The sequence below is a fragment of the Triticum dicoccoides genome, chromosome 5B (genome assembly GCF_002162155.2).
Source record: "Triticum dicoccoides isolate Atlit2015 ecotype Zavitan chromosome 5B, WEW_v2.0, whole genome shotgun sequence".
NCBI lineage: Eukaryota > Viridiplantae > Streptophyta > Magnoliopsida > Poales > Poaceae > Triticum > Triticum dicoccoides.
In genome coordinates, this window is record NC_041389.1 from 411,181,847 (window position 1) to 411,204,778 (window position 22,932).

Here is a 22,932-nt window from a genome sequence, read left to right on the forward strand (position 1 = left end):
ATAAGTTTTCCTTATTATAATTTCAATCACGTTCTACAATATAAATGAGATTTGGTGATAAGTCATCATTGTGTTTGTTCATAATTTGTCAGACATAACAACGTTCATGTCGAATGTGTTCTAGAAATATTCTTCGATAAATATGTTTTTAGCTCTTAATATTTTGGTATGGTCGTAAATTTATCAATTCACATATCACTCCGATAAACAATTTATAGTTGGGACAATCAAGAAAGATAGAAAAGGAGAGTGCTTTAAGGGTAAATAAAGTAGTTGCCAATGCAGCCCATTGCAACGCACGAGCATTCTACTAGTGTGGCTTCCGCATCTGTGTCCGTGGAGTGGTCCCCCTGTCTGCGGACCGACGTGGGAGGTAATTTACGGGTTGTCGTTGGAGATGCCCTTACGGAAAAATAAGAAAAATAAGAGTCAGTGATCATACATCCTTTTGTGTTTCTTCCGATTGATACAAGGAAAAAACAAATCATTGCAGTCGTACAAGCCTCAGTTAGTCGCATGCGCCAAAGGGATATGCGGCATGTAACACGATTCCCAGCCTTTTTATAATCGGTTAGGTACCTTTTATCCTACTTTAGGACCCACTACCTTCAAAGCTCAACCGGCTCATGATTCTCACGAACAGAGACACACGGCGCACCGTCCAGCCCAATGACCAGTCGACCACCGACCGGGTGGGAACCCCAACCCAACCCAACCCAAACAAAACCGACGCGCCCCCCCTCCCCCTCCGCGGCTTGTGTGGCTCACCTCCCCTCTCCCCCACACCATCCCGCACTCGAATGTGACGGACCTCCTCCTCCTCCTCCTGGCCGCGATGCCCCCGCCGACCGCCTCGTCGCTGCCCGCCGCGGCCGCCGACCCGGCGCTGCCCGCGGCCTTCCTCTCCGTCCCGTCCCCGTTCCTCCCCTCCTCCCCGCCCCTCCCCGCCGCCCTCGCCCCCTCCCACGCCTCCTTCCTGCCCCGCGCGCGCGGGCCCCGCGCGCTCGCCGTCTCCGTGTCCGTCACCGGCCCGGTCTCCACCGCCGCGTCGCGGCTCCACCACATGTGGGCCGAGTTCGCGCGCTTCGTGCGGCTGCACGGGAACCAAATCGCGCCGCTCGGCTTCGCGTCCCTCGGTTCGGCCGTCGGAGGCGGCGGGGGCGGATGCGGGGGAGGGAATGGAGGGGGCGGTGGGGGAGGGGGTGGCGCAGACGCCGATGGGGTGGTCGAGGAGGAAGGCGTGGCGCGGGCCGAGGCGCCTAAGAAGGTGTTGATCCTCATGAGCGACACGGGCGGCGGCCATCGCGCGTCCGCCGAGGCTATCAAGGCCGCTTTTGCCCAGGAGTATGGCGACGACTACCAGGTTCAGTTTGCTTCCTCTTGTAGGGCTCGCCCGTTTAATTTCAGGATTCGATGATACGTCTGTACCCGTTGCTTGCTAGGCTCCCGTTCCATGTTATAATGTACTAGCAATACTTAACATGCACAATGTAGCTTGTTGCAACTTGGTTGGAGTAGTTTTGGTAATATGATACTATTGCATGCTACCCTGGTTAGGTATGTGCTCACGATGGCTAATTGTTACAGCAAATCATGCGGTAGCTAGACTATCAGGGGTGACTTTAGATAGGATGGTGAACCCCTTTTTTCTTGAGAAAGTCAAATGCAACTTTGGGGTGTGTTCATTGCAAAATTCTTGCTTAATTCATTCATATGTTGTACAGAAGTGACGTACATTTCCAGACACAACACTTGATGTTGTTACACAGTTCTGGGGAGATATCCACTCAACCTAATTGTGGCCATTACGGATCTTAAGTTTGCATTTGCGTAACTGGTACTCCCTTCGTTCATAAATATAAAACCTTTTAGAGATTCCACTATAGACTACATATGGAGCAAAATGAGTGAATCTACACTCTAAAGTATGTCTATATACATCCGTACCTAGTCCATAGTGGAATCTCTAAAAGGTCTTATATTTAGGAACGGAGGGAGTAGAAGATATGAAGTTGGGGTAAGGAGAAACGTGACCGAGAAAGCGGATTGGGCCGCCCTTTTTGATGCTGCTTATGGGTCAAACCTCAGTTAGACCTGTACCACTACGCTTTGCCGGTAGCCCTGAGCAGTGCTCCCTTTCTCACGTAGTTTGATTTTGGAGCCTTCTTTCCTGCACTGGCCTCCTTGTTCCCAAATTGTTCTTTAACTTGTGAGAGCATGTCTAGCAGGTGCGCTATCCCGCCGCTGGCCCATATATTTGCGGCCGGTAATAGAGTATCCGGCGTTTTACAGGCCAGAATAGGTAATGCCAAATTTGCAGCGCCCCGTAAACGTTATACGGGCGCCCCTCCAGCCGCTATATGTACGGGGAGGTGGGCGATTTAGGGTTCCCGTCTTGCATCTAGCTCCACCGTGTTCCTTCCTCTCCGCAGCTTTCCTCTTCTTTTCCACCACCGTTTTCGCGTAGCTCCGGCGAGCAATGTCGGGAGAAGGCCGTGGAGGAAGCGCTAGACATGGGGGCAGCTGCCTGTCGCCGTCGCGCAAGCGCGGCCAGCACGACGCGGAGGCCGGCAGCTTCAGTGGCCATGCCGTCGAGCTGTGGTGGCCGTGAGCAGGCTCGCAACCGCGGTGTCCTCTCCTGCAGCGGTGAGAGCCGCCGCTTCGGCGCGCTCTGGCCGTCGACGAAGCCTCTCCGCGAGGCGGATGTCGTGCGATTCGCTGCGAAGGAGGCGCTGGACACCGGCGAAGAGGGCGCTGCCGCACGCTTCGAGGCGGTGCGCATTGAGTATGAGCTCGCCTACACCATCTACAAATCCGCCTACAAGTACCACCTCGGCGTGAAGCCGTGAGCCGCCACCGCCCTCCTTCGTGAAGCTGTGAGCCACTGTGTTAGAGTATGTAATGGGCCTAATGGGCCCCGTTAGTCTTAGGGTTAATTAGAGATAAGGGTCGCTTGCTTAGGGGTCAAGTAAGCCTTGGTTGGGAGTCAAGTAAACCTCTCTATATAAAGAGAGGAGATGTATCAATCTAATCAAGCAAGAATTAAGAAGGAAATCCCTTCCCTCTTGCCCGGCCGTGGGCAAAAAGGCCCCCGGCCAGACCTCTCGCGCCCTCCTTCTAGCAGCGCCATAACAATTTGGTATCAGCTAGCTTCGGTTCGATCATGTCTTCACCGCCGCCAAGCCCGTCTATTCTGCTGCCGGTCACCTCGTCGCCTCCGGCGACCACCACGACCATCGCCCCGCTCCTGTCCGCGCCGGGATCCTCCGTCGCGCCCGCCCCCGCCGTCCTCACCCCGGAGGAGGTGTTTGGGGTGCTGCGGGACCTAACCCAGGCAGTCCAGGAGATCCACCTATTCTTGGCCGGGTCCTACGGGCCGCACCCGGCTGCGCCACCCATCCTCGCTCCCGCGACACCGTGGCTGCCGTGGCAGCCGCCGCACCAGGCAGCCTTCGCCGTGCTCGCCGGGCCGCTGCAGCTGCCATCCATCGCCACCACCGCCCAGCCCTGGCTGCAGTGGCAACCGCCGCTCCTGGCGGCCTCCGCCGTGCCCGGCGCTCCGCCGCAGCCGCTACCGCTGCCCGGCGCGACACCGCATCAGCCGCTGTAGCTGCAGCAGCCGCCGCCGGTCAGCTCCGCCGCCCAGTATGGGATGCCCTACGACGGGACTGCGACGACCTCGTTCCCATCAGCGCTGCCGCCATCCCAGGGCGTCCACATCCAGCAGATCAAGTCCCCGCCGTCGCCGTCACTGCTTCCGTCTTGGATCGCTACCCGACATGTGTCGTCGGCGGCGAGGCTGCAGGCTGCTGTGCGCGGCCTCCTAGCGCGTCGGCGTGTGCGGGAGATGCGTGGTCTGCAGCTGCCGCTCCTCCAAGTTGCCCTTCGCTGTGCAAAGGACCTCGATCTCGTCCGCTGCGTCGGGGATCGTGGGCATGCGGTTTCCCCCACGGGAGGCGGGCATGTTGTTTTCCCCGCGGGCAATGACCTCAAAATCTGCGGCATCAGCGGTTGGGGGGGCGCACCCCTCCTCGTCATTCTCCATCGCAAGCCCTCCACTCTTCCCTGTGCAGTGCAGACCAACAGCCATACAGTGCACTCCTTTTGTCCAGGTGGTGTCCATGGGATCCAGGTGGCTGTACACGTGCACGTCCAAAATAAAGCGTCACAGTCTATTTCAGGTTGAGAGTAATAACACAAGCCGAGATGTAAAAGGCTTATTTTTAGGTGTTAGGTTTGTGTTGCACCGAGTCATGGTTATAAGTTGGTTAGGCTGCAGCTCGAGGACAAGCTGCATGTCCAGGTGGGGTGTAGTGTTAGAGTATGTAATGGGCCTAATGGGCCCCGTTAGTCTTAGGGTTAATTAGAGACAAGGGTCGCTTGCTTAGGGGTCAAGTAAGCCTTGGTTGGGAGTCAAGTAAACCTCTCTATATAAAGAGAGGAGATGTATCAATCTAATCAAGCAAGAATTAAGAAGGAAATCCCTTCCCTCTTGCCCGGCCGTGGGCAAAAAGGCCCCCGGCCAGCCCTCTCGCGCCCTCCTTCTAGCAGCGCCATAACACACTGCCGCCCTCCATCTAGGATGTATAGTTTGTTTGTTTGTGTGTGAGCTCCGGCGAGGTCCGGACTATCTAAAATGTAGCGGGAACATGTTTATCTTAAGTTTTTAAATTTGCAAGTCGATTTGCGGTATATGTTCTGCGCCGGGCAAAAAGTGCCCTCAAAATCGTTTTTTGTGGGCCGAGATTATAGCAGCTCTGCTAGAGATGCTCTTAATTGATGCCATATAATTTATTCTATCCTTCTACCATTGGTACACCAGATCTACGTCGCCGCATCCATCCATTGTGGAAAAACGGTGCGATTCAAATTAGTTCCTCCTGTTCACGAGCACATCTTACACTTGCAGTCCATACTTTGTTTTGTGCACACACATATTACCCCAGAAATTGCTTTTGGCACAGATCAACATTGTTGATTGGCCGGCTCAGATATCAGGCTCATCTGGACATGAGAACCAAAACGCTGTACGCATGATTAGCATCCTTTTCGGTTCTGTGTTTCTGGTGTAGTAGATCAGGGGATTTATCATGTCTTCACTTGTGATGACTGTTATCCGTGTTAAGCTTCATGCACTAGCCAACACAACCAAAAGTCCAAACTGATGGAAAGGGCTAGGCAATCCACATATACACTTCAACACCCCCTCTCACGTGTGAGGCGGGAAGTCAACACGTGGATAGACTCAGAGGTATGGCTCAAGAGGCCTATATGTGGCCAAAGGGGGGCAGCAGCAATTTTTGGATAAATTGCGAAAGCCAGGACTTGGACTCAAGACCTTAGCTCCGATGCCATGTTAAGCTTCATGCACTAGCCAACACAACCAAAAGTCCGAACTGATGGAAAGGGCTAGGCAATCCACGTATACACTTCAACAATCCGTACTGGGCTGGTTCTTGGATATTAGGATGGATGATTGATTGATTTGTGTTTTCCTTATGTCGATTGATTGTTAGTATTGTTATTCTATTTACTACTTCTGTTTTGTAGTTAATGATTTTCTTTGCAGGTATTCGTCACTGATTTGTGGACTGAACATACACCATGGCCTTTCAACCAACTTCCCAGAAGCTATAGTTTCTTGGTGAAACATGGACCCTTGTGGAAGATGACTTACTATGGTACCGCACCACGAGTAATTCACCAGCCACATTTTGCTGCAACAGCAACATTCATAGCGAGGTGAGTACTGTAATTTCTCACGTTGAATGAGTTTCCAAATTATAATCTTAGTTTGCTTAAAAGACTTGTACTTTGCCCGATCTAGTCTAAGAGAATTTTATAATTGAAATAATAGCTATAATTACCATCAGTTTTGTAGACAATTTTGTGCTAGGGCCTCAATTCTATGGTTGGGTGTGATGCTGTCATCAACTCATCATGAGACGTACTATAAGGGGGTATGCAGGATTCACAAAATCCTGCTGGAGAATGTCTGAAACCTAGCTGTTTCCAAACTTAGCCACAATGGCTGCATATTTTACATAATTTATTTGGTACTGTATGTATCAATATTGAAGTGATATATATGTAGACGAGATTGCTTGTTAAAGATGTGTTATACTGCAGCTGCAGGTCTGGGTGCTTATTTTGCAATAGCAGGTTATATAATCTGGAATTTACCCATCTTTTCTTGCAGAGAGGTTGCCAAAGGTTTGATGAAGTACCAACCAGATGTGATTATCAGTGTACATCCTTTAATGCAACATGTCCCCCTTCGAGTTCTACGATCCAGAGGGTTATTGGATAAGATTCCGTTTACAACTGTTATCACTGACTTGAGCACTTGTCACCCAACATGGTATGCTGGTTTCAATGTTCGTATAATTCCATGCCAGTTTTTGGTTCCTTACCTTTAAGATAAGCGTGCAATTGATCTTACAGTGAAATAGTTATGCTACTGCTTTCCATTAGGTTTCACAAGCTTGTGACTAGATGTTACTGTCCATCAGCTGAGGTGACAAAGAGAGCACTAAAAGCTGGACTGAAACCTTCACAAATTAAAGTCTATGGCCTCCCTGTGCGCCCATCTTTTGCTAAACCTGTTCCACCGAAGGTAAACAATTTCTTCAACCAATAGCACCACATTAGCTTCTGGATATTTTGCCTTCTGCACAAGTTACTGAGTGGTATATCTATGTTTGTCTTGTTTAATAGGATGAATTGCGTAGGGAGTTAGGTATGGATGAATATCTGCCTGCGGTTCTATTAATGGGTGGGGGTGAAGGGATGGGTCCTATTGAAGCCACTGCTCGAGCTCTCGATAATGCTTTATATGACGAAAGCCTTGGGGAACCAAGGGGCCAAATACTTATAATTTGTGGACGCAATAAGAAGTTGACTAACAGGTTGCAGTCAATTAATTGGAAAATTCCTGTTCAGGTGCTTCCTTAAAGCTTTTTTTTTTTAGTTTCCAAGCGTTTGAAATTTGCAACAGTAATACCTTATCAGTTTCTCCTACTAAAGTTTTCTGTTATTTTGGCCACTCTTTCTACCCTCACCAAGTTACTCCTTTAATGTTTCTTTTCCTCCTAATCTTAGGTGAAAGGTTTTGTTACAAAGATGGAAGAATGCATGGGTGCTTGTGACTGTATCATCACAAAGGTATGCTCTACATTAGATCCACATATTGAGATCATGCACTTGGTGATGTGATATGATATTTTGCATGATTGATGTTATCTGAGAATACATGATCTATGGCAACTTGCAGGCAGGACCTGGTACCATTGCAGAGGCGATGATTCGTGGCCTCCCCATTATTCTAAATGGTTACATTGCTGGGCAGGTAATTTCTTCTGCCACTTGTTGTAGGGTCTGCATGATTCTATTCTTTGGCTCAGAGTTCTTCACTCTGGCTTGTAATGTTGTTCAGTAGTTTCATATGAGACCTGTGTGTTGAACAGTCAGTATATCCCTTGGTTTTCTCCATGAATCTATGCTGAATATGCTGTAGTAGTGGTGGTAAACGAAAAATCACTAAAATAGTGGTTACCATACTGTCATATATCGCACTCCACCACTCTTGCTTAGCTGCAAAGCACATGCCATTTCTGTTGTACGTATCCTTAACCAAAATGGACTTGTGCCCCTGTTATTGCAATATATAGTAGTTTGTACCATGCATTATCCATTTACTTTGTGCCTGCGATGCACGCAGTTACACTGACCATAGCTAGCTCCGAAACTGATTTTGATTATTCTGTACCTTTCTTTTATGAATCACTCCCTCTATTAAGTTGTAAGGCTGTCTGAAGCAAAATTTCGTGTACAATATCTTGGTAATGGTTGCAAAATTATGACCATATGAAACTGATTTTGAATACAAATTCACAACTTTTTGCAAAGTAACCTACGTATAATTGGATTAGTTGTCAAATCATGTTTTGGATGCTCAAATTTCTCAACCTCGTTGCCTTGGGCGGCGGGGGGTAGGGGGGTGGGGGGGTGGGGGTCATGTAGATGGAAATAAATCATTAATTATTTCTCTTATATATCGACAATTCAGTATAGCAATGGACGTTGCAATATACTTAGAGCAACTCTAGCATAGTCGCCATATGGGATGTTAAGACTTAAGAGAGTGAAGTTCGTTGGAAACCACGTGGAAAAGATATTTTGAAGTTTCGAAAAAATCTAAAAAATACGGGATGTTAACACTTAAGAGAGTGAAGTTCTATTGCCTTGTGAAAATTCCAAGTTCAAATACATTATGGGATGTGAGCTATGAAAATAACAAAATCCCATAAAAAAGTTTAAGATTTTTTTGAAACTTCCAAACATGGTTTTCACGAAGTTTTCTTTGAATGTTGGTTTCCATATTTTCCGGATGGATGTGGAGGCCGTGGCTGTTGTGCTCAAACAGAGTCGTCATAATGTGGCCTCCATACTTTTATTTTATTTGTTCCTATTTTTTGTCATTTTCTTCAATTTTGTACGGGCAACTTAAGCTCAAATTAGTAACCAAACACATGTATCGACACGATAACTTGGTAGCAACTATATTCAGTGGCCAAAATGCGTCACTTTACATATAATTAGCATACTGAAATGTGTTTAACAACATTTTCAAACTAACAATGTCGCTATTCGAGCCGACATTGCTACATAGTCCGTGTCTGGTGCCCTCTAGTCGTTGCCCTCCGAGAGATCGTTGAAGTAGGTGTAGAGGTCGGACTCATGAGCGGCAGCCGCTGCTCCTCGTTGTTGAGTGCGGGGCGGTACTGTCGGAGGATGCGCTCTTCGTTGCGAGCTTCAAGGGCGGAGAGCTGCGGCACGACGTCGATTGGGTCCTTGTGCTCCGGCCGGGCCTCCATGGGGACGGTGTTGTTCACCGGGACGAGGTCACCGACGGGGATGACGTCCTCCTCCTCCTTCGCCCAGACGAGGGGGCTCGATCCCTTGCGGCCGTTGCCTTGGGAAGCGCTGGATCCCCGCGGTCGGCAGATCCACCGCTGCCGTGGCTAGTGCGCCATGGGGAGAGATCACGCCGATGTGCGGCGTCTGGGATGGGAAGTTCTGCTCCGCTGCCAAGTTGAGCCAATAGGTTGCGTTCTTGCGTGCGGCATTGTCCTGGATGGTGGAGATGGGAGGGGAGGAGGCGGCTACGGCTTTGGTGATGGGGACGTCTCGCATCCAGTATTTTATAGCCGGGGATGAAGCCATGTGGCTATCTGATCGGCTGCCTAGGGAATCGGGGGTGGGGGAGAGGCCATTAATGGGTGGGTGGTTACCGGTCACGTCGCCCTGGCCGTGGCGGTGCGTGTACTGGCGGCGCTTTGCCCTGGCCGTGGCGCGAGGAAGAAGCTGAAACTTCCCTCCACGCGGGCGGTTGGGTATGAAGCTCACGAGCTCCATACCGGGCCTTTTGGGGGCTAGGAGGTCGTTTATGGAGTGAGCTCCATAAATTATGCCGATCGACACCCATATGGCGACTCTGCTAGAGTGCCATTTTGGCCCAAAATCGCCATATTGGCAGTTATTATGGCGATCGGGGCCATATGACGACTCGTCTAGAGTTGCACATATGCACTGATGGTGTTTTTTTTTTCCATTTGAAGAACTGTATCATGCAAACGCCCTGAAATTAGCTAGTGCCTTCTGTATGAGCACTGTTCTTTCTGCACAATTGATTCATATTTTTATAATTTTGCATAACAGGAAGCTGGCAATGTTCCCTATGTTGTTGAAAATGGCTGTGGGAAGTTTTCAAAATCTCCAGAACATATCGCAAAGATTGTTGCCGACTGGTTCGGCCCCAGGTCAGATGAGCTTCAGATAATGTCCCAAAATGCCCTGAAACTGGCTCGCCCAGACGCGGTGTTGAAAATTGTTCATGATCTACATGAGCTAGTGAGGCAAAAGTCGTTTGTACCAGAATATGCATATGCAACATAAGCTCCTATATCTTATCTTTTGAATTTAGTTAGTTTTGTTCCTTTTTTTGTGCGGCATTAGTCATAGTTATTTGTGAGGATTCAAACTATCAATTGATTTGCAAATGTCATTATGAAAGGAAAAAAAGGATCTCAAAAAGAATTGTGTAGCATTCCCTTCTCATTGTTGTTTTATCTTCTCGGGTCTATTTCTTACCGAGACCATTTAACATGGCAAACCTTAAACCATTATCGCTCGACTTAGCTGTGCTGTGCTATATGGTCTGGTGTTGGATAAGGCTGTTAAGTGTAAAACTAAAGTATGAGGCTGTTAAGTGTAATCCTACTAAAGTACTCCCTCCGTTCCGATTTACTCGTCGTGGTTTTAGTTCAAATTTAAACTAAAACCACGACGAGTAAATCAGAACGGAGGGAGTATGTGGCTGCCATCATTAAAAGAAGTATGTGGCTGCCATGGCTTAAAAGAAGGTTGAAATACCTCCAAGGATGTTGCATCCAATATCAGACTTTGTTTGGCGCCACAAGTGTGTCATGTGCTGGCGAGAAGTAAACATGGATGTTCACCAGCACCGGCGAGGAGAGATGGACTAAATTACTGTGCGTACACAGAACAAGTTGCCTGAAGAATCAGAATCCCAAGGCGGAGGGTATACCGGTATAGTATTTGGCACGTATCCGCGGGCGGGCGCCGTGACCACAGCTGTTCCTTGGTCGCTTGTGCTGTCGTCGCCATCTACCGAAAGGCAGGGAGGCAGGCAGGCTCCAGCTTGTGTGTCGGGTGGGTTACACCATCAGGCCAGGTGAGCTTTGCACGTACTTAAATACTGTGTCGTGTAAATAGCTACGTAGCCTTGTGGCCTTGTGGGGGTGGGACCTTATATGACCACCTCACAAATACATGGTGGTCCGACCGTCATCAACATGTTTTTCTCCGACTGGGTGATGAATCCGCCGTGAATTTTACCTTGCATGTCTGTTGCGGAGTAGACCATGTTCTAAAATACAGTACTATTACCTCTGTTCCGAAATATAAGTTGCTGGAAGAGTTCAGTTTACACTCCCCCGACAACTTATATTTAGGAACGGAGGAAGTATTTTGGTTAATAGTATATGAATGTTATAGTAATAGGAAAATAATAGGAAGTGAGATGACATGCATCTCAATTCCTATATATAAAGAGATGTCATTTGATGCATATGATATGATTTTTTCAATTGAGTCTTAGCTAATGTTTTTTTCCCTTCAAAACGTGAAGTATTGATTCCTATCCTACACAGAAATAAGAATCCATTCATGCAAACCAAAGGACTTCAAAGGAAATTTCCCTATGCAAATTCTATCCTATAGAAATCATATGAGATTCCTACAAACCAAAGGAGGCCTTATATTTATGGATGGAAGGAGTACTTTCTAAACGGATTTTAGGTGCATGGGGGCAACGGAATTTTGAACTGCTCAAAAGAGGTGCTTAAAAGATTTGAATTCCTCTGATTTTTTTTGCATGAATACACATGCATGTGGTCTAAGTACTACCTGTGAAATTTCATTCAATGTATGTTGTATTATGTGCTACGCAAAAAAGACAAAATTTCGGCCTAAAAACAACAAAAACAAGCCCTTAATTTGCATGTATTGTCTTTTTGTACTTTTAATATTGCTGAAAATTTGGCCCGTTATACTGCATAAAAATTTAAAAAATCTTCAAGCCGTAAAAATGTTTTTTTTAACTTCAAAAAACCAGGCACTATGTGCCCGTGCTCCGATGTCAATTTTTGTACTGCTTTCACACTTTACTTTATCTCTTTAACGTGTAATAATAGTAGTACTGAAAAATGCTCTAATTTAACTTGATGGGGTGTAAACAGTGGCAATCTATCTATTTGACTATTTGCCATGAAGAGTATTAAACCAAATTAAAAAGATACTACTGGTACTACTAATAGTGCAAGTGCTATGTTCCATTAAGTGCTACTGCTGACCCATGTGGGAAGGACTGTGGTACTTGACTTGGTATAAACACACTGCAGATGAGAGTGGACAGAGAGATAGAGAGGTGAGAAAGAATAGCATGAAACGGCGTTTTGCTAAGGCCAATCTGAATCGCAAGAATCACTTACTAGTCGACAAGTTTTGCCACCCCGTAACCTTAACCATCATTGAAGTAAGTTTTTTATTTAAGAAAAAAACTTTCGTCGGATGGGGGTTGACATTTGCGAACATTTCAGGTGGCAAGTTTAGTTGTTTGGGGTTAGGGATGAAAATGGAGTGAAAATTTTCTGTTTTTCCGGAGGAAAAATGGAAACAGAGAGGAAATATGAAAACGGAAACGGAAATTTGCAAAACGGAAGTGGAAATGGAATTTTTTATGCGGAAAGAGAAACAAAAACGGAACGGTGTTTTCCGATGAAACAGACATGGAAACGGAACTTTCCGTTTCCGTGAATATGGAATTTCCATTTTACTATAGACCCATGTCTCCTTTGTGGTTCAACCACCAAATAACACACAATGACATAATTAGTAGAATGAATCTGAGGCACAACTTCTACTACCACACATGTATTCACCTTGACTCTATCCATAATTGTTCAGTACTACTACAATACTACACTAAGTTGCTAACATAATGATATTATTTTGTAGCCATGTTAGCAACTCATTATATTTGTTTGTTTTTGTGTGTATTTCTCTATTATTAAAGGGGATTTGAACTTCCGGTCAACGCCCACTTCTGTTTCCGTGTCCGCTTTGTATTCGCACCGTGTCTGTTTTCGGTAGTATCTGTTTCCGTATTCATTTTCGGGGTTTCTGTATTCGTTTTCGCTTCTGCAAAAAAATATGAAAACAAATGTGGTAGCACTCAGTTCCGTTCGTTTCCACTCCGTTTTCATCCCTATTTGGGGTTGACAATTTCTTTAGAAACACACAAATTGTAAGAGGAAGAGAAATTTTGCGGCAAATAACAGTAGGATTTGTAATTTTCTACAACCAGATAAAGTTGTCCAGTAATAAATTTGCTTTCCATCCTCTCTCAGCTGCCAATTATGATTTTTGAAAACTTAACCATCATGCAAAAACTGAGCTTTCCAGACTTTTGCTGGTTTACAATCTATTTAGTACTCCCTCCATACCACTACTAAATCAGCGGCACTTATTTTGGGTCGGAGGGGGTAAAACTTACAGGCAAGCGAAATACACTTGTATTATGTTGAAAAAAAGAAAGAAATATGCACTCGTTTTTCTTTAGGGTAAATGCACTCGTTTTCTTTTAGGTGAATGCCCTTGTTTTCCTGCATAAAAAAGAGATTATCCACGGCGACACGAGCGCTTGGTTTAGAGGTAGGATTTGTTTGTTTCTGTTATTACAGTATCTTTTATGTATTCTGTACAAACAATGCCTGCACAGTGTATATTCTCTGAATGATGTTTCCTGCCTGCCTGCCTGCCTGCATGCAGGCGCCTTTATTTGCCTGATCGCTTCAGAATAGGCACGCCCTGATAATCTGAGATCTATCATTCGTTCCTCAGCTACATGAAAAATGTTCTATCACTGCATCCGTCACGTGATCTTGCAGCTCTGATTTTCTTGCCGGCAATAGAGCACAGAGCGATGGGATTAACTTTGACAATTCCACAACCATCTCCCCTATCAGCACCAGGGCACACAAAAACAAAAACCCAGCAGCTTCATCAAACCACAAAGAAATGAAAGAAGAAGAAGAAGAAAAACAAGCTAGAGCAACTACTACAAATGCTTGTGCGTACGTACATTTGCCAATAACTAAATACCGTATTGCCAATTGCCAATCACCAGCGGTGACCGACCGATCGATCCCAAAACAAATCCCCAACTATAGGATATTCACACACACTCACACACACAGAGAGATTCCAATCCACGGTCAAATCAAATGTAATCACAAGTCTCTTGCGCGAACCCGATCTGAGACCCCGCGGTGTCGAAAATCACCCTCAGGTTCTTCTGCTGGTAGTTGCCGATGATCGGGGTGTCGTCCTCGGACCTGAGGGCGGCCAGCGCTAGGCACACCTGGGAGGCGTCGCCGCTGACTACGTAGAGCACGCCCTTGGAGTCCACCTCCACCTCCGCGCCGCCGTCGAACGCCAGCTTCAGGCTCGGCACCTGCACCTCCCTCAGCCCCGTCAGGTCGAAGCAGGTGTCCAGGATGGAGAAGGGCGGCGCCTGCGGGTACTCCGCCAGCTGGCTCAGGAACTCGGCCCGCACCGCCGCGTACACGGACGGCACCAGGCTCGTGATGATCGTGCCGGAGTCGACGATGGCCCTGCCGCCGCCGCCGGCCGAGAACCCCGGGGACTGCACCTCCTCGCCGCCCACGGTGATCCCGGTCAGGTTGACCATGTAGAAGGGCCCCTGCAGCGGGTCGGAGACCATCGCGGTGTACACGATCGGGGTGGAGTTCCGGTACACCGAGGAGTCGTCGCCGAGGACGAGGGACCCCGACGAGCCGGACTCCTTCGGCGGCAGGCAGTAGGAGAACACGCCGCCGAACTGCTCCATGGTTTGGGATATGAGCGAGAGCTGGCTCCGGCCGAGCCCCATCAGCCCGGACGTGCCGCCGAACGGGCCCTGGTTGCTGGTGCCGCAGCCGAACACGAAGCCCTCGATGTTCTCGCCGGCCAGGCTCAGCTTGTCGTGCGCCAGCACGCCGCGGGAGTAGGACCCGTCGCGGTAGCTGAGGGCGTAGCTGCAGGTCGCGGGCTGGTCGCAGGCCTGGCCGGACATCCCGGTGGCCACCCGCAGCGCGTCGCAGGAGGAGGAGTTGCACGGCACGGCGGCGTAGGACGGCGACGCCGACGGGTCGAAGAGCGGCTCCTGCTGGTCGTGGCAGGCGTCGCACGGCTTGCACTGCACCCAGGTGAGCTCGCTCGCCGTGTCCACGATCACCGTGGCCTCGCCGCCGCCGATGCCCACGGTGGCGACGTAGTTGAGCGTCCGGAGCATGGCGCCGGAGGTGACGGGGACCTGCGCCAGCTTGGACGCCGCGTCCGACGACCTGATCAGCCCGTAGCTGCCGATGCGCCGCTGCAGCGACGAGACCCTGGCGGCGTCGGAGGCCAGGACGCCGCGGGCCTCCTCCGCCCTGCTGCTCCTGCCGCCTGGGCCGAAGCTGGCGTGGTGCCGCAGCTCCAGGACCGTGGCGCCGCTCACCGCCCCTGACGATCGACGGCATCACGAGACAGTGAGAAAAAAAAGATGAATGAGCTCAGAATTATATGGCTGGTCATGTACTGCGGCATTCGGGTAAGTTTGCCATTCTGGTCATTGTTCATGCGATTCTCCCGCACGAGCAAAAGTACTTGGGACGTGCTACTTATGGCAAAAGCTCGTGCGATTCACACGCCGCCCTTTCTTGGCGCAAAAATTGATGGGTTCTTCCAGCGAGTGCTTCTTCTCGGCACTGCCATTGCAGACCACATCACCATGAATGGAAACGCCACAAAATGTGGGCACACTGTCACTCAGTCGGTCAAAAAGGAAAACAGAATCTACTCCCAAAACCATTATAATCTAGCGCTTCTGGCCCTCTCTCGTCTCACCCGGAAACATCATCACTGGAAAGAGAAACCAAGGAGTGGAACAGAGAGAGAGAGAGAGAGAGAGAGAGAGAGTGGATGAATCGAGGAACTCACTTGACCTCAGGCAATGCACGCCGCCGCCGCCTGCCGCGAGGAGCAGCAGGAGCAGCAGAGCCGCCGCGGCGACGACGTGAGCTCCTCCCCGTGCCATCACTCGCTCGCCTCAGCGACCAACCTCACCTCACTTCACTCACTCCCCTGTCAGCAGAGGGAGAGAGGGGGGATAAAGAAAGGGGGATGAGGTAGGGTGAGGTCAGGAAAGAGAAAGGAAGTGAGCAAGGAAGGGGGGAAAGATTCTCTGGGGCCGCGAGCTGAGGTGAGAGGTGGGCTTCTTGCGGCGCGTGGGAACAAGGGCGCAGGCAGGAGCTGGCTGGCGAGGTCGGACGGAGTGGATGGAGGGAGGTCACTCGCCCACCCGGCAGCGACGGTCAGGGTGGTGTACCGGGCTGCTGGCTGCGGGCGAGGAATTATTGGGGGCGCCTCACATGCGGCGTGTCCTCTTCCTCCTCTCGCTCGCTCGAGCACCGTCGCTCTTGTGCGTGCGGTACAGTCTTGGTCTTCTCCCTCTCTCTCTCTCTCTCTGCCCGTGCATGGGGCCGGCCGGCGCTTCACTCACTCGCTCACTGACGCCATTTGTTTATTGGCAGCGGCACCGGATAGGAGTGGCAGCGGCGGCAGAGGAGGAGGGGGTATCCGGCGGGGAAAAAGAGGAGAAATTTTACTAGTCATCACGGCGCGTGGGTTGGGTGGGCGCATTGAATTGAAAATGGGCGCCCGGCCGCCATTAAGCTGTCAGCAGTCGGCATCACGGCGTGCGCAAACCTTAGCAGCTCCCTTCCCTCCGTTTGCGGTTCGTCGAGCCAGATCTTGCACTTGCAGCACGGCTCAAACCAAGGGTAAAAAGGTAAAGATCGGAGCGAAAGATTATACTCTATTCCGAGATCCGTACAGTGAGTGTACGGACAAGAACCGTGGTGCAGCCGCATCGCCTTGCCCGCCCGACTCTTCTTTTTGTCCTGGAGATGTGCTCATTGCTAGCCTCTGACAGATTTATTGCGCTTCTCTCCGCAAGTAATTGGAGTCCTTCCGCATGGAAGTGATCGAGGCACCCACTTCGGCCTATAAATTCAGCACTTATGAACCATTAATATCAGATCCCAGCAATGTTTCAGAGTCTTCTTCAGGGACGAGTGGCCTCGCTAGCAAAACCCTGGCCTTTGTCCCTGGCTTTCGTTGCTCGATGGGCCTTGTGAGAGCGCAAGTGAGAGGACGAGATACACATGAACCCGAGCAAACGTTGGGCCGGGCTTGTAAAAGCCCGACCTTCATTTCTCAAGCTCGAGCCCGGCCCGAAGCCCGAAATACTCCCTATTTTCAATCCCGAGCCCAGCCCGAAGTCAAGCCCGAAGCCCGAAAGCCCGGCCCGAATGCTGTTTTTTAGCACGCGCACGTGCAAGCCCGGCCCGAAGCCTGAAAGCCCGGCCTGAAATACGGAAAAATTAAAGCCCGAGCCCGGCCCGAATTATCTTTCGTGCTGCAAAACAAAGCCCGAGCCCGGTCTGAATATCAAGCTTGGCCCGGGTTTTTCGGGCCGGGCTGCCCATGCCCGGGTTTAGATACACACAATTATTGAGAAAAAAATGTTAGAGCATCTCCGACAGATATCATTTCTCCAATAATTTTGGGTATTGGGAAGTTGGATAAAAAATCCAGTTTTCATGGCTTCCCTTTTCGTGATCAATTATTAGTGATCATCAATAAAATAGCATAGCCCCTGTATAGAGGGAACTTGACCCTCTTTCAATAGCCTCATCAATACTAGGTAGGAGTCAACCGCGTGAAAAATCAGCTCACGCCCTGCGCCTCCCGACCGCATTCGCTCCACCTCCGTGGCACCGTTGCCGAGGACACCCGGTCCACTCTCGCCCCTCTCCCGACCTCACCCGCCTCCCCGTAGTCTCCGAGAGCCCATGCCTCTGCCGGCCACCATCTCCTTGCTGGTCACCGAATCCGCCCATCGATCCTCACATACTCCAAGATTTCTTCGAGTACATCTACGGATTGAAGGCCGAACTGGGCATGATCAACTTTGTGATTGACGGTGCAGAAAACCTTTAGATACTTGTGGAGTGTAACGGGCGTAGCCGGAAGTACCAAAGGGAGTCCGCATGGAGGCTTTACCCAAGTTTAGGCCCTAACAGTCAGGTCATACCCTACGTCCTGCTTTGCCTTTTATTGATGTGGTAGCACCTCGTGTGAGGGGTTACAAGAGGATGTATGACTACCGAGAGTATTGCCAATGGAATCGACCCCCCCGAGCTACTCCTAGCCTCGACTTTATAAAGGGGACGAGGGCAAGGTTTACAGGACTCCTAACTGATCTCATGCGTGAGGGCTTCTTGGCTTGCTTTGAACTTCTTTCTTCGAGCTAGGCCCCTGGACTACTCCCTAAAGTCACACTACCGTCAGGTGATACGTCTCCAACATATCTATAATTATGAAGTATTCATTCCATGTTTACAACAATTATGTATGGTTTTGGTGCACTTATATATGATTTTTATGGACTAAATTATTGATCTAGTGCCCAGTGTTAGTTCCTGTTTTTTTGCATGTTTTTTGTTTCGCAGAAAATTCATATCAAACGAAGTCCAAACGCGACAAAATTTTACAGAGATTTTTCTGGAATATATGTGTTTTTTGGGAAAAAGAATCAATGCAAGACGGTGCCCGAGGGCTCCACAAGGCAACATGGCGCGAATACCCCCCAGTCCGCGCCCCCTTGCCTTGTGGGCACTGTCGGTGTCAAATCCGGCGGATCTCGGGTAGGGGGGGCCCAAGTTGTATGTCTGAGGACCAATGGTAACTATGGGCAAAGGACACAGTGTTTACCCAGGTTCGGGCCCTCTTAATGGAGGTAAAACCCTACTCCTGCTTGATTATATTCGAAGGGTATAGAAGTTGCAAGAGTTCATCTACCTCGAGATTGAGTTGGCTAAACCTAGATTAGCTAGCCTAGCAATATTGTGATCCTGCCTCCAATCTACCCTCCGATTTATATAGACACCGGAGGGGCTTAGGGTTGTACAAAGTCGGTTTTACAGAAAAGAATAACATATCCAGACACCTATACTTGCCATCCACACATACGGGAGTCCCTACCGGACACGAGAGGTGATCTTCTATCTTATATCTCGACATCCCATCAGTTCGACCCATATCCAATAGACCGAACGCCCGAGGACCCCCTAGTCCAGGACTCCCACAGTAGCCCCTAAACCAGCCTTCAATGATGATATGTTCGGCATGCAGATTGTCTTTGGCATTGCAAGGCGGATTCCATGAACAGTATGCATTGGCTTTCCTCTGTAAAATAATCGTATCCAGCTTCACATAGTGATCACAACCCTTAGCCGCGAAGGCAGGATATATATAAAAAATGAGAATAGTGTATTTTACTGACAACTTTTTCGGTGAAGCATCAGACTTGACCCTTCAATATTTTGAATCATTTTCACACTCTGCGTTCCGTGGTTCGAGGCCACGCCTCATTGGCACGTCCTGTCAAAACAGAGATCGTGCCCACTTAATATGGGATTGCTCATCAATAATATTTGGGTGATCCAACCGTTCACGGCGCACGCTTTCATTAGGAATAGGCAAGATTCAAGGCACGAGTGGGGGGCGGTTGGCATTTTTACTGCCTATAAGAGGGCAATGGATCTTTACTTTCTCCCCCATGCCTTCACATCTCCTCAGCCTTCCAATCTCCCAAGCTCTCTGCGCCCGCAAAGTTTCTGTCTTTCTCACCACCACCACCACCTCCTCCGACCATGGCCGGATCTGGTTCCAAAGGCAAGTGGGAGGCCTCCTCCGTCATGGAGAAAGAGATAAAAAATCTACGGAATGCGGGATACCTCGCCGCCAACATCACGCACAGGCTTCCCCCCGAGGGTCAAGTCATTCCCACTTCGGAGCCCGGCGAACGGGTCGTCTTCCTTCCCTACTTCCTTAGAGGGTTAGGTTTTCCACTCCACCCATTTGTCCGTGGACTCATGTAGTACTACGGGCTAGATTTCCATCATCTAGTGAAAGAGCAATCATGCCCTTACATCATGTTTGGATGTTGATGACAATATACAGTAGGGGACTAACAATGGTTGTCAAGTAAATCTCAGATGTTAGCCCCCGGTTCATCGAAGTGTGTGGATCAGGAGCATACAAAGTGATTTTACTCAAGGATGAAGCATAAAAATTTGATTACATATATTTGTTTTCTTGAGTATAGGATCCCGCACTATTAAGAGGGGATCGATAGGGTTAGTTAAAGGCTTGCTCTTGCCACAAACCTCCTTGCCATATATGCACATGCTAAACCTTCATGTTTCTGTCTCTGGGCTACCTGATATCCGGGCTTCAAGCCGGATGTCCGGGCCACACGCCGGATATCCGGCCTGCTCGCCAGATATCTGGGCCTAGCCATCCAGAGAGCACTTTTGTGCTGTGCTGCTTGCCGGATGTCCGACCCTCTATGTCGGGTGTCCAGGCTCCTAGTGCTCCCCGGATTTCCGGGCTTCCCTGCGGGATGTCCGGGCTGTGCTATCCAGAGGTTGTTTTTGATTCGGTAGAATTGCCGGACGTCCGGCCATGTGCCGAATGTCCGGGGTTTCCTGACATGCCGGATGTCTGGGCCTTGGTCCCGGATGTCCGGCCCCTCTGTTTTCTGCTTTGCTTCTGCCCTGTTCTTCGAGTGGCTTGCCAGGCCGGATGTCCGGCCCCTAGCTCGGATGTCCGGCCTACCCGTTCACTTGCACTACAACGACCATATTTGTGCTCACACTATATATAGCCCTTCTCCCCCACAGGAGAGGGTTGACCATTCACTTTGAGCAAACCCTAGAACTCATTTCACTCTCTCTCTCACTCTCCAACACCAAATCTTAGATCCCTAAGGTTGCGTTCGGTTGGCATGGTTTTGAAGGGGTTTGGCAGAGATTAAATCCCATACAAGTCAAATCCCCCCAAATCCATTCCAATCCCCTTGAGACAGGGTGTAACCGAACAAAGCCCAAGGGATTTGAGAGAATTTGAGAAAATTTATCCACCCAAGTGATATATCCACTCCTTCCCCTTCTTTGCACCAAAGGAATTCGTGATTTGAGAAAGTCTTGAGCTTTTCCCCATCGTTCTTGTTACTCTTGGAGGTTGGAGACTCCTAGGCGGTAGGAGAGGAATCGTTTGTTGTGATTACCCCCCGAAAAGTTTGTGAGGGTTTGGAGACCACCCCAAGGTCTACCACTAGTGGTTGAGAAACGCCTTCGTGGTGTTGTCTCAAAGAGAGAATAGGGTGAGCCTTCGTGGCGTTGGTGTGCCTTCGTGGTAACACCCACCTCTCTAAACAGTGACATAGCTTCCCTCCAAGGAAGTGAACGCCAACATACATCCTCGTCTCTCGGAGTTGAGGTTATCCCTAATCCTAACTCCCTACTTGTGGTTACTTGTCTCTTAGTCTTACTTATATCATATTGTGCTTGCTTACTCTCCTACTTGTGTTACTTGGTTACCTTGCTTAGCTCATAGCATCAACTTGCAATTGTTAGGCTAAACTTCATATTCCGCATTATTGCCTAAAATTGCTAAGTAACAATTAAAATTTGTAATTGTACCTATTCACCCCCCTCTAGGTCCATATCGATCCTTTCAATTGGTATCAGAGCCTCGTGCTCTATTCTTGTGGCTTAACCGCCCTAGAGCTAGATGAACCCCGATGGGACTCCCCTTGTTGCATATCCAAAGAGTATGGGCGCGGCTTCCACGGAAGCCAAGTCCTTCACTTCAGAGGATCTGGAACAAGCGCTTGCTAAGCAAAAGGAGGAGCATGATGCCTCTCTTGAGGCCTTGGTCCAAATGAGGATAGCCACACTAACCACGATGCTTGCACCACTTTCTGGTGGTGCGGCCTCGAGGCCAGATGTGCCTACTCCCTCACTTGGCCAACAACCTCCTAGTAATGAACACTCCAGTGTTCCTTGGCTTTATGGAAGACCACAGATAGAGAAATCTAAGTATAACCCTCAAGGGAAACCTCCTTTACTTGATGAGACTACCGATTTTGCATTGTGGAGAGTTGCTATGCAGGATCATCTTCGATATGGAAATGATGAGATGTTGGAGATCTTGGAGTATGGCTACCAAGCTGTTGACCCGAAGAATCTTACTCCAAGAGAAGTCTATGACAAGAATCTCAACGACACAACAACCATGTGCATAAGAAGAGGTATGACTGACAAGCAAAGGAGACCATACATACATATCACATGTGCCAAGGAATTATGGGATAGCATTGTGAGGACCAAGACCGGTACTTCCACTCTCCGGCTGGCTCAATATGAAATTGCCAAGGGTCAATTGCAAAACTTTTGTATGGAGAAAGGTGAATCTCCCAAGCAACTACTTGAGCGTCTCATGACTCTCACCACCGACATTGAGCCATGTGAATGTGAGAAGACTCAAGATGGATTCAACTTGACTAAGAGATTTATCATGGATAAGTTGCTTGGGAGATGCCACAAAACATCTTGCCATGCATGGTACATCAACATCAAAGATCAATCTTGCATTGAAGGCCAAGCATGTATGTGAATAAGAGCAAAGTGAAGAAGAAGAAGATGATGATGATGAGGATGGTGATGAGATTGACTCAGATGAGATCCCTTCATATGAAGACATTGCTCTCTTTGTCAAGAAGTTTAGCACAGGAAAGTTCAAGGGAAGGTTCCAGAAGAAGAAAGTAGGGAAATGCTACAACTGTGAAGAAACCAACCACTTCTCCAACGAGTGCCCTTATAAGAAGAGAGAAGATAAACCAAGGTTTCCCAAGAAGAAGCTGCCAAATCCTTTGAACTCCAAGCTCAAGAAGAGAAATGGGAAAGCAATGGTTTCTCATGAAGAATCCGATCCGGATGATGTGAGTGGCGTTGCCGGAGTTTCTCAAGATTCTCAAAACACCTTGAGGCTAGTGAACAAGAGTGGTGATGTGGTCACCTACAACTACATGAAAGACTACAAGGGCAACACTCACAAGTGCCTAATGGCAAAGGCAGTGGTAGAAGATGGAGAGGACCAAAGCTCTCCGGACAAGGTCAAGGTAACCCCACGATAAAATCCTCCCCTCTTCACTCCTTCTACTCCTAGTGATGAGTATCTTGATGCGAAGGATAGTTATGAGGATGATGATATAGATGATCCTATGCTTTCTAAACTTAATAGGTTCATGTGCTCCCTCAAAGGAAAGAAGCTCACTATGTTTCCTATGCTTATGGAGATGGTGAGTAAGCACACCATCACCATTAAGGAACT

General features: G+C 48.9%; 2 protein-coding genes across 2 annotated transcripts; one reads left to right on the forward strand and one right to left on the reverse strand.

The window, feature by feature from the left end:
- Positions 1 to 778: 778 nt before the first annotated feature.
- LOC119309621 (probable monogalactosyldiacylglycerol synthase 1, chloroplastic) lies at positions 779 to 10,117 on the forward strand. Its single transcript, XM_037585592.1, has 8 exons — positions 779 to 1,363; positions 5,570 to 5,742; positions 6,200 to 6,361; positions 6,475 to 6,616; positions 6,718 to 6,942; positions 7,102 to 7,164; positions 7,274 to 7,348; positions 9,721 to 10,117. The coding sequence occupies exons 1-8, from the start codon at positions 836 to 838 to the stop codon at positions 9,955 to 9,957; spliced, it is 1,605 nt and encodes a 534-aa protein (XP_037441489.1). The 5' UTR covers positions 779 to 835; the 3' UTR covers positions 9,958 to 10,117.
- A 3,445-nt stretch (positions 10,118 to 13,562) lies between these two features.
- LOC119309622 (aspartyl protease family protein At5g10770-like) lies at positions 13,563 to 16,122 on the reverse strand. Its single transcript, XM_037585593.1, has 2 exons — positions 15,628 to 16,122; positions 13,563 to 15,150 (listed from the first exon to the last, which is right to left on the reverse strand). Exons 1-2 carry the CDS (start codon positions 15,722 to 15,724, stop codon positions 13,865 to 13,867), a joined length of 1,383 nt encoding a protein of 460 aa, XP_037441490.1. The 5' UTR covers positions 15,725 to 16,122; the 3' UTR covers positions 13,563 to 13,864.
- Between the last annotated feature and the right edge of the window lie 6,810 nt (positions 16,123 to 22,932).

Coding starts and splice junctions, on each gene's coding strand:
- LOC119309621 (XM_037585592.1), top strand. CDS start 836: ATGCCCCCGCCGACCGCCTCGTCGCTGCCCGCCGCGGCCGCCGACCCG. Junction 6,362..6,474: donor AGCACTTGTCACCCAACATG/GTATGCTGGTTT, acceptor GCTTTCCATTAG/GTTTCACAAGCTTGTGACTA. Junction 6,617..6,717: donor CTAAACCTGTTCCACCGAAG/GTAAACAATTTC, acceptor CTTGTTTAATAG/GATGAATTGCGTAGGGAGTT.
- LOC119309622 (XM_037585593.1), bottom strand. CDS start 15,724: ATGGCACGGGGAGGAGCTCACGTCGTCGCCGCGGCGGCTCTGCTGCTC. Junction 15,151..15,627: donor CGTGCATTGCCTGAGGTCAA/GTGAGTTCCTCG, acceptor GTCGATCGTCAG/GGGCGGTGAGCGGCGCCACG.